Raw genomic sequence first — 12138 nt, 5'->3', positions numbered from 1 at the left:
ACAAACCTTTTCAAAATAGAATATCCACATATTCTCACAGGCACTGCAACTGCAACAGCTTGAAATATGCAAAATGATGAAATACCAACAATTGTTCGCAATGCATAATTACCACACATTGCTAACTGGAAACTATGCCAATGCCCAGGCCTACTTTTTTCGGTGAGAGAAACAGAGATATTTCGCACAATTCTCTGTTTGCTCTGGCATCAGTTGCCCTTGGTCTGGCAGCGCAACTCGACTTAAAGTTGAAAATATTTTTGGACTTTTAATTCTTAAAGCCAACTCAACGATTGCTCAGAGCTGGAACTGAACGCAGATACAGCTACATATATACATACACATATATAAATTGTGTGTGGTTAAGCTGGGAAATGCCAAATTGAAATGAATATATGAAATGCCAGAAATGTGCCAATGGAAAAAATTCTGATACCCAGCAGAGCGCAAATATCGCAAAGAGAGAGTCTTATCATATTTCGAATAAAATAATTTAATATTATAAAAATATTATATATATAAATATTTATATACACATATTTCTGAAGGGGGTAGAGTTACTATAACTTATTCAATTTCATAAAAATGAATTTCTACAGCGTATCCTCAGGTTTGGCATTGCCAGCGACTATAAATTGCTGAATTTTGTTTATGTCGTTTTGGCAGTTCATATTTAAATTGGTTTTGCCAACATTTTCCAATTAACGCGAATGCGAACTCTGCATTGCGTTTAACAGTTGTGCAATAAATATTGAATATTAATTTCATAATTCAAGAATTGAATGCAATTACGCATTGGCCATTAGATAATTGTAATACACACACACACACACAAAAACATAGAGACACCCACACACACACCTAAACGAGCCTAATCACTCAGATAGAGAGGTTAACCCCGAGCTTGAGCAAACAATTGATATGGCTTTAATGCCTGGCTTTTACTTACACTTCAACACTTAATTATTATATTAATAGGCATATCTATTTTGGCTCTAATTAACCTTTGACATATTGTGTGGGCTTCAAGCGTAGCATTTTGACAAATCAGCAAACACTCATACAAAGGCAACAAAGGTGATAGTTGAATAGGGGCTGGCAGGTGAGCTGGCAAGCAGGTAAGCAGGTAACGGCGGACGGGGAAGGTTATCCAAAAAGGCCGTCAGACAGTCACGACTCGTCATGCTTATTGTGTGTGAGCGAGTGTGTGTTAGTGTGTGTGTGTGTGAGTGTGTACAATTTGAAGCGACTCGCAATTACCAACGACACGTCAAGATGTGAAATTAACACCGTCACACAAAACCCAGTAACTGACAGACAGACAGGCAGACGGACGCAATGAGTGGGCGGCAGTCGGGCAGACAGACATATTAATGTATCTGGTATTTAACATTCAACAACAATCACATCGTGCGTCCGTCTGGGCGTGTATGTGTGTAGTTGACGTTGTTGGCTCGAAAATCATTAAATCACAAACACACACACACACACACACACACACACATACACAAACACACAAGCAACATGCAGAAAAAAGCGCCTGGCCCCAAGTATGTGTTTGTGTCAGCGACACAATTGGCCGCCCACCCGCCGTCAGGCAGCCAGCAGCGTGGAGCGCCACACGCATATCCTGCCAGGCAGCAAACAGCAAGCACACACTGATATAGAGAAACAGAGAAAAAGAGTGTCTGAGCAAGAGAGCGAGAGAGACAGAGAGAGATGGAAAACAGAAGAGAGCTACGCAACCGCAACACGCAATACTCGCATTTCATTAGACACTTTGCAGTGACGACTCCTATTACTCTTGCCGAGCGCCAGGAGGAGGAGTTGCCGTGGGTGGAGCACAAATAGAGGGCAACAATAGACATCGTTGTTATAGCCAAAGGCGTTGCTCGAAACTAACAAAAAAAGTGAATGAAAGACCTGCAAATGCCCTGTAGGCAACTCCTCTTTGAAGTCGCATTCATTTCTAAGCCAAGGTATTCGAACTAAACCATAATAAATGTGAATAAAAACAAAAATAAATATTTTTCAATTAGGCAATCTTTTTCATTTAAAGTAATTTGCCTTTGCAATTTAGCAAGACTGAGGGAATGTATATATAAATTTTGTAAGGTTGCAAAAAATCTTTTTTATTTAAAATTTGCATTTTCACTTTAAAAAGAAACACAGAATAAATAAAAAATGTATAGTTTTTTCTCTTTTTAAATTAAAATTAAACATTTAGCTCAATTATAATTTATTTATTTTTGACAATATTTTATGAACGTCAACTTTGAATATAGTCTTTAATTTCTATGAGGCAGAGAAAAATGAAATTATCGAAATAATATTTCTATTAATATTATTTATTATAAACAATATATACGTATACCCATTTGACCGAACATTTTAGAGGATACACAAAAGAACTGTACATAAAAGCAGCAATGGCCCAAGGAACCTACCCCAAAGCGACCAAGTTCAATTGGGAATGTTGCCCAAAAGAACTAAAAGAAGTTGAAAATCCCATATTTACCTTCTACTTTGAACAGAGTAGAAAAAATTTCTGAAATTTTAAAAGTAATTAAGTTTTTAAATTTTAATTACTGCAACGCGGAATGGGAGGCAATTTTTTTGTTTACGTAAAGGCAACGACTTGAATGACATGTTCAAGGATTATCGACTTTGACGTAACTTCAACTGCTTATTAACTAATTTTTTATATATTCACACAGTAATTAAAAACAACCAAAATTTTTACTATGTAAATTGTTTGGTTTTATAAGCAAATATATAATTAATAAAAAATTAAAAAATTAAAAAATTAAAAAAAAAAACAGAAGGAATTTGAAGCATAAAATACAAAAGTGAAATAAGAAAACTTTCAAATTATTTAAACACAATTATCAAACATATTGTTTTATAATTAAAATAAAAATTTATTAAAATTTTCCCTTTGAGAAAAAAAGCAAACGTTTATCTAAAATTATTTATATGTTTATTATTTGTATATATAAAATAAATATATAAATATTTGTAAAATTAAAGCAATTGTTTTTCAAATTATTTTCTTCAACAATTCAAGCAGTAAAAATTAAGTAAAATTGCATTTAAAATTGACAAATCTCTCCATATTAATATTTGTAATTGATGATCTCGTTACAGGTATTTGCTAATGCATTGCTGCATGTTCAGCATGATCACCTAATTTCCTTTAGTTCCACGAAGGACATTTGCTGAAGGGAGTGCGAGCTCGAGGAGCGCGTGCACATTCAAATAAAAAACCTTCGAGTCGTTACAAATGAGTCTGTCATTATTCATATGCCGCGCTGTCAAGGAACCTGCCCAGCTGAGACTTTGCACATATTTTGTGCGCTTTTTCAACGGAACTTGGCTCGCATCCTGGCTCGCTCGCTCGCTTCTCTTTTTTATTTATTTTCCCCTGTTGTTTTTGCTGTTGCCGTTGCTGTTACTGCTGCTGCCACCCAACAAATTAATTACTAACCAACTTGAGTGGTAAAATGCTTTTCTTGTTTAGCTAACAACAATTTTTTGTTTTTTTTTTTTTTTTTCTTTTTTGCTTTTTGCCTCGTCGTTTTTGCTGTTGTGTTTATTTTTACGTTAATTTTTTTTTTTTTTTTTTTAATATTATTTATCAAAATGTTTGCTTGAAGACTTGAAAATAAATTGCCAGAGATTAGGGCGACAACTTTTCATTTAGCTAGCTGCCTTAATTTCCGGCCACACGCATTGGAAAATGAAAATGTAACCCGGCCCTGAATGAAAAATGGTTGTCTCTCCAAGAGGGCGTCCTCAGAGGGGGAGTGGGGTGTGGGTTTTCTTTTGCTTATCTTATTGTGTTATCACTCACCTGAAAATATGTTTGACCCTTGTCCACCCAGCCGATGGCCATATCCGCGCCAGCCACATTCCCATCGGGCGAGAATCCAAAGCCGACATAACCCAATGTACGTGCCTGTATTTCAAATGTTATATCCTGATTAATGATTTGCCATAGTATGCGAAAATCCTCATTCAAATCGATGGCATGATCCCAGACGGGCGTCGCTTGCGAAGCTGCTGCTGCTGCTGCTGCCGCTGCTGCTGTTGTGTTGTTGTTGCTGCTGTTGTTGCTGCGATTGGTCAACTTGCTGGTCGCCTGTGCCGTGGCCAGCAGCAAGAATAACAACAAAAGCGAGGCGAACGTGTGGCAGGATATAAAACATGTGATTAACGATGACCGCCTTGAACTTGAATGCGTGCCAATTCGTGTTGCTCTTGTTGAGCTCTGTATTGCTGTTGTGTGTGTTGCTGCTACTACTGCTGCTGCTGCTGTTGTCTGCCTCATTTTGTGCGCCATTTTGTGCAAAGTTTTGTTGGCTGCTTGGCTTCAGTAAACAGTTGTTGTTCTTGTTGCTGTTGCTGTTGCTGTCAGCGATTGCGCGTACGACATTTATTAGTTTGAAAATCAGTGAAACGTAATTACGCACGGCAGCAACTGTTTAGCTTTTGTATCTGTTGCTCTGCTGTCTGAAGCTGCTGCTGCTCTCCTGTTTTCTTTGGTGCTATCACAGTTACGATTATTTAGTAATGATAATAATGGCCACGCAGTTTTACTTTCATTCGTAGTTGCTGAAGCTGCTGCTGTTGTTGCTGCTTCCTGTTTCCGATTTGTTGCCGCTGCTGCTCATTAGTTGCGCTTGTCACACAGATAGATACTCACACACACAGCTGCTGCTGCTGCTGCTGGAGTCTGCTGACGGATGTGGACGACCCTCTGTAAATAGACGACAAGTGAAGGAAAGAAAAATTATATAATTGCTATAATTTGATGTCGAGCTATATAATAGGAACACAGACGCAGCGCGCTTTTAGCTTTAGCGTGCTGCAATGTTTAAATGCATATAATTACATAAATTATGAACCGGTATCTAAAAGATTCTACAACATAGTTGACGTCTCAAGTTAGTTGAACTGCAACTTTTGAGCATACCACCACGCCAGGCTGGCAGAGGCAGGCAGCCGAGCAGGCAGTTCGTCAACATATTCAGAAGCTTTAATTAACCTGGTCACGCAGTTTCCCTAGAACATGGCCAGCAATGACTGACAGACCGGAGAGCAGCATTTGGAGGGGAGCTAATGGCTAAGCAGGCGACAAGCAGAGGAAATTGAAAAAGAACAAGCAATGGGAATTTCAAATTACTTGAAAACAAAAAACTGTAAAGTTGTGACAGGTTATTGCATATTAAAAAAAAGAAGAAGAATAATTTAGCTATCTATAAGAGCGTAAAAGTAAGAAATGTGCATTCAATATTTTATGTAATGCAAAATTAACCTACTATGGAAGGCATATACATATAGAATATTACATAGTAAATTTTTTCTGAAGTAACTTGACTTTTTAGTTCAAAATATAAATTAAAATTATTTTAAATAAATTAATATAATTAATAAAATTGATTGTTAAACGAATATATTTAATTTATATATCATTTACATTTAATTAATATTATATGCAGCATCAGATAGAATATATAATTAATATGTATATTTAAATAGACAAACATATTATAAAATTTTGTTGAACTAACATTTTGGATATTAACATATTACAATTTAAAATATTGAAATACAGTATAAATAAATTCGAACAGATTGTAATATGATAATTATTTATTTAACCTTTTCTGCTGTCGAATGAAATTACTATTATATATCTATATCTTATCATGTTTTCTATTCAAAAGATTAATGATAATTGCAAAGTCCGGAAATTGGTGAAATTTGAAGAGCAGCTTTCTTTGAAGCATAAAACACAATGTTAACTGAGTGCCACAGATCGTTCTTAAAATCACAATCAAAATATTGTCGGTAAATAATTTAGTGTGAAAATATTTGGACTTTTACGGCCGCACTCGCGACTTACGGCTTGTGAGAGCAACTGGTCATCTCTTAGATCTGCCGCTATGCAATCCACGGACATTACTCATAGAGTTCGTTCCCACAGCTCTGAAATTTTTGACTCACTTAAGGCTGACTAACTCGGACATAACTCAGTCACATCTTTTGCAGTGCTGACTAATTTAGATAACAAAAAAATAAAATAAAACGAAACCAAAACCAGTTTTGTTTTGTTTTCTGCTGTTGCCGGATTCACTTGAGCGACACTTGAAGTGTACGTCAATTATGTGTCTACATACATATATATATGTATAGGTATATGCGTATATATTCCTCCACTCGGTTCGAGTATCATTCCTCACTCTGACACGCAATTAATGCGTAGCTCAAAGCAAATCGAAGATAATTACGGCTTGTCATAATTTTAATGAAGAAGGTCGCCCGAACTGAACTCGAGCTGGGCATACGCCCAGTGCCTGAGCAGCAGAGCGCCAAAGCGCCCGCAGTCCGATATAGATTCTATGGAATAGCAGTGGCTAACCCATCAACCACTACTAGGCCAATGGCTGGCCGGGCATTTGCGTATATTCGGTGTGCGGTTACATTTGATAACATGCCAAAAGTGCGTGGTGGCCTGGCGGCGCCTTCATTTTCAATTTCAACACCCGCCGCACCACACTGCACCACCGTGCCCGCGGCAGCATATTTAAATCTTTAATGCGGCGCCATCGTAGTAGCAGTTGCCGGCCAGTCTCAGCGTTTGGTTAAATGTCAAACACGCAGCAATTTGTTATAAATAGCGCACTTCCGGCCTTAGATACACAACACCGAACAGCCAACAGCCAACAGCCATCAGCCAACAGCCATCAAGCAACAGCCAACAGCCGGGCACACTTTGGAGTACTTTGGGATATGCGACTGTATTTGCACCAATTTGAGGCGCTTAGTCGCGTGTTGAAGTTGACAAAGGTCAACAAACGTACAAAGCGAACCGTATGGCAATGAGGGCAAACGAGCCAACAAATTCAAGCGAAAAAGCTAATCCAACGACAACGTCGAGAAATTGATGCCCTCAAGGCAATTAGCGCAGAGACTTTTCCAAAAATTAGTAGCAGCTCAACTTGGTTTATTCAGACTAAAGTCGGCATCATCCGTAAGGTTTGCTTATTTGTTTAAGCCAGTTGTTGCTAAATGAATTGGCTTGCATTAGCAATTCCTATTTATATTTTGATGTGAGTCGAGATGAAAACTGGATTTTTCTTAAGAAACAAGAAATATTCAGAGACAGAAAAAACTGCCTTAACTTGGCTAAAGAAGGATTAACATATACTTAATAAGAAAGTCTACAAAATTGATTTATATTATATTAAAATTTTTTAAATTCATAATAATTTTAATTTAATATTTTTATTTATTTTATAAATTTGATAATATTAAAATCTAATGTTTATGCCTTTCATAAATTTTTAAAACATATAAAATTAATTTTAAAAGTAATAAAAATTAATGTTTGTGACTTTTATAAATTTTTAAAATATATTAAATTAATTAAAAGAGGAAATAAATAAATGAAAATAAATCGCTTGACTTTTATAATTCTTTGAAACTCATATAATATAATATAAAATAATATAATAATATATATATATATAAGATCGTATAATATATTAATTTTATAAATTTAAAAATAAAAATAAATAAGTTGTTTTGACTTGTATAAATTTATATAATATTTTAGGTTAATTTTATAAATTAAAAAATAATAAAAATGTTTTTGACTTTTATGAAATATATTAAATTGATTTTCTAAATTTAAAAATAATCAAAATTAATTTGAAGCCAAGCTACATCAGCAGAGACCCAAAGCCGACTCCACTCTAGCTCTTATTTGCAACTAAACTCTATAAAATATTGGAGCTTCAAAATATCTTCCAAGTTTTCCGGCAAGATAAAGTGATTTTGATACAGTTATACCGACCATTTGGTGTTTGGCTATAGTTCTGTTATGTACGTCCGTAATTCCATTAATGCATTCCTAACCTAATGACAAAGTTATTATGCCCGCTGTTATCAAAAATGTATCCAAAAGATACACAACAATGAGCTTGATGGGGCACTCTGGGTTTACAAGTTGTTGTTGTTGCCGTTGTTGTTGTTGCTGCTGTTGCGGCTGTTGTAAATGTTGTAGATGGCGCTGAGTGACGGCCGGCAACGTTAAATGACGTTGATTATAATTATGCGGACTTGTACTTTGTACGGAGCTGTCCGATGGGCCACAGGGCTGGCTTGCAGCCTGACTCTGACTGCTCATTGTTGTTGTTGTTGTTGTTGTTGTTTGTTATTATTATTGCTGTCGTCATCATCATCATCATCGTCATCCGTATCCCATCCAGAACATCGTCATTGGCAGGCATTGTGCAGCCGGCGTTGCTGCTGCTGTTGCTGCTGTTGATGGGCGGGCAGATGAATGATGTCGCTTAAATACAGACCGAGGCCGAGGCCGATGCGAGGCCAATCGTCGATTGTCGTTCTTCCTCTACTGATGCTGCTGCTGTTGCTGTTGCTGACAATCATAACAACAACAACGAGAACAGCAAAAAAAAAAAAAAAAAAAAAAAAACAAAAACAACAAGCGCAGCCGTAAAATTCAAGCCAATTTAGCTTGAGGGGCTGGTCCGGCAGGTTCTTCTGGCCATAATCGAGCCTCGAACTGGACTGGGACTGCACAGCATGTTGCTCCGACGACATTTATAAGTACGAGTATAATATTATTACTTGGCGAATTAACTACACAATTTTTTGCTTTCGTGTTTGTTTGTTTCTTTCATTTTTGCGAAGCAAAACAAAGCAAGAGACTTGGCCTGGAAACTGGTTACAGGTCGCCTGACTGACTCTCCGCACTGACTCACAGCTAAAAGGCACGAAATGGCTTCCGTAGACACACATTAGTCGCATTTACACAAAACGGAGTCGTCCGTCCAACGGACAACGGACAACGGACGACGGACGCACGGACAATGATGGCTCAGGCAAAAAGATGTACTGAATGGGCATAAAAGCGTTCCAGGCGGCACAAAAAAAGCCATCGACAAAAAAGACGGAGAGAGAGAGAGAGGGCAAAAGAAAAAAATGATACACAGAAGCTGCGGCGCAAGTAATAACAAAAACTGAATACAAGTCAAAGACTTTGTCCATGGCTTTCATCATTGCACGATTTGTAGGAAGCGTCGGCAATGGAAAAAAGCTGCCGGTGCATTGCCTGGACAAGTGGACAAGTGGACTCGGGCACTGGCACTGGCACTGGCAGTGGCACTGGTTCTCTGACTCTCCGACTGTCTCTGGGTTTGTCTGCGAGCACTGGCAATGGCAGCCAAAGAAAACAACGTCAACGACATTGATGAGAATGTTCTGCTGTCGAACAGTGGAGCAAAGCTATGAGGCTTGGACAGCAAAATTAATAGAATGCAAAATCAATACCAATCCAATCTAAGCAACTAATTCATCATCTCATTACGCATTTTGCATTATCATCAAACTAATCACAGTTCCTTAATTATTTTCCATGCCCACATTCCCAACAAATTCCCAATATTCGTATGACTTTCACATTTTCAGAGGCGATCATAATATTTGCAAATGCCATTCGCATTTGCTAATTAGCCATGCCCATTTCTTTAATAGACCTTCATTGCATATAATGTATATACCCTGTAGCCATTAGGCAGTGGTTTCGACTATAAGTAATGAGCAATGTGTGAGGCATTCGCTTGACTAGCATATGTTATTGCAGCGCATCTGCTAATTGAGCAGCAGAAGTCTTTCATAGAGCTCTTTGAGGCCATTACGTTGCCATCCCACTGTGCGTTAGGCTTCAGCCTCATGGCCATCGCCTCGCCTTGCCACTTTGCTCTTGCGAGTTGAGCCCGTGCAATCTGCGACCGCAATATATGTTTTCATTTAGCAGCTACAAGCAGCAACCGGCTAAGTGCAAGAGCTACCGGGCAGAGGAGCAGCAGCAGCAGCAGCAGCAGCAGCAGCAACAACAACAATAGCAGCAGCAGCATCGCCATCAAATCGCTTCGGTTTTGCCCACTCGAAGATGCTTCATCATGCGCCATGTAATGCGTATGTGCTACGAGGAGTCGGCAGTCCGAGGTCTTTGCGGCTGGCTGCTTGATTATAAATGTACATGTATGACATGTAAGTTGTGTGTAGCTATATATAAACACAGATGTGCATGTGTGTGTGTGTGTTGTCATTGTTGAACGAGAGAAACCCCAGCTGGAACGTGGGCTTTGAGAAAATATGACACTTGTGCTTAGAACTTGAACTTTTCAATTAATAATAAATACGAAATGCGACTTTTTGCCAGCCAGTGTTTATTTATAAACTTAAATTGCCAAGTATAAAAGAGAAGACAACGAAGAAGAAGAAGAAGCAGAAGTATTACTATCGCTAAGTTGCATATGTCATGCGAATCTTCCACCTGTGGGAAGCACTTTGGCATGCCCAAGTCCCACTGGGTCATTTCTGTAAATTGCTTGTACTGCGCTCTCTGTGTGTGTGTGTGTGTGTGTGTGTGTGTGGTTGTCACTGCACCTGTCATCCTGTGGCAATGCCACAATAAAAAAAAAAAAAAACCTGCCCAAGCAGCAAGAAAATTATTATTTATCGACGCTGGACGCAGCCAAAGACGACGCAGAAGAAGCTCAAGTTGAAGTTGATGTCGAGCCCTCCACCTCGTCCCCCTTCAGGCCACAGCCAGAGTTATTTTCGTATATGCGTCTATATGTAGATGTGTATATGAGAGGCCCCTACTAATTACTGCTCATCATTTGCTTACTCGAGTGCTTGCAACTGAAGCTACTACAGATTTAATTGAGTATAAAAAAAAAATAAAAGGAGGTAGAAAAAGACAACAACAACAAAAATTGACTAATTAGAGTGAGTCCAAGGCACTTGCCCGCAAGCCAAAGAGTTAGCCATAAAAACAAGTCTGGGCTGACCGACCGACCGGCTGGCTGGCTGACTGGCTGGCTGAATGGCAACCTGTGTTCATTTATTAAGGTATGGTCAAGAGTGCTTTGAATCAAAACTGGGCTGCTGTTGTTGCTGCTGCTGCTGCTGGTGCTGCTGCTGCTGCTGCTCGTGTGTCGTCTTCATCTTTAATGATCATTAAGGTAGCTGCCAGCCAATTGCACTAAAAGCTGCAGGCAAACGAACCAAACGGCTCTCAGCCTGATGAAAACTATTTGCTGCTCCAAGTGCTCCAAGTGCTCCAAGCAGCAAAGTGCCAGCTACCTTTTTGTAAATTGCCCCAACATTCCAGAGCGGCAGGACGGCCCAACTCATCCTGCCCGCTGCTGGCTTTGCCCACTGGCGCATAATTTAAATAATCATAAAAAATAATAATTTGTTCTAACGGACGGATGAAAGGACGGCAACAGCAGCAGCAGAAACCAGAAGAAGAAGACGAAGCAGATGAAGAAGAAGCAAAATGGCTATATGCCCACCCTTTCGACATTTTGATTATTATTATACTAGTCGACGTCGTCGTCGTCGTCGCCATCTACGTCGTATGGTAATATCTTTTGCTCGTTAGCAATTTTCGTTTGAAATAAATAGTAATTAGTGTACCAAAGAGTTGCCCATCTTTGCTAAAGTGCCGCCTCGTTGATGTCGACTTGCTTTGTTTGTAGTTTTTATTGGCATGCTACTCCTGCTACTTCTGCTACTCCTGCTGTTACCCTCCTGCTGCTGCTGCTACTTCTGTTACTCCTCCTGCTACTCCTCCTGCTGCTGCTACTTCTGCTACTCCTCCTGCTACTCCTCCTGCTGCTGCTGCTCCACCTGTTCAAGGACTTACGGTGCAAAACTATCGCACAAAGCTTTGCAATTTGCTGCTTCTGTTTTGGGCACTTTTATTTGACATTTTTCATTAAACACGAAATGAAAATGCCTGCTATTTCAGCTCGTTTTTTTCCCTCCTCCTCCTCCTCCTTCTCCCGCTCTTCACCTCACGTTTCGCATTCGCTTTTTGCGACGCTGCGTTGACATCACATTTTTCGTATAGCCACTCAAAAGACTCTTTTTTTTCCCATTTTTTGGATACTGCTGCAGAAGTTTTGGCATAAAAGTTTGAAGGCATCTGGGGAAATATGTCAGCGTTGTTTAAGTTTTTAACATTTTTTCGCGAAATCATGGGAACGTCACGTCACGTCGAGCAAATGAGCTGAGGCTCTGCATGGAAATCGA

At 38.9% G+C, this 12138-nt stretch overlaps 1 protein-coding gene across 1 annotated transcript in view; it reads right to left on the bottom strand.

The window, feature by feature from the left end:
• olf413 (DBH like monooxygenase olf413) overlaps positions 1 to 12138 on the bottom strand; it is a 153444-nt gene that overhangs the window by 80642 nt on the left and 60664 nt on the right. The window contains exon 2 of the mRNA XM_018007531.2: positions 3854 to 4759. Within this exon, the coding sequence (XP_017863020.1) occupies positions 3854 to 4342 (489 nt within the window). The 5' untranslated portion in view covers positions 4343 to 4759. The remainder of the gene's footprint in view (positions 1 to 3853; positions 4760 to 12138) is intronic.

This window comes from Drosophila arizonae, chromosome 4, assembly GCF_054131065.1.
Source record: "Drosophila arizonae isolate 15081-1271.41 chromosome 4, UAZ_ARI_1.0, whole genome shotgun sequence".
Taxonomy (NCBI): Eukaryota; Metazoa; Arthropoda; class Insecta; order Diptera; family Drosophilidae; genus Drosophila; species Drosophila arizonae.
The sequence above is the reverse complement of the archived record's forward strand: the minus strand, read 5'-3'. Positions and strand labels throughout refer to the sequence as shown.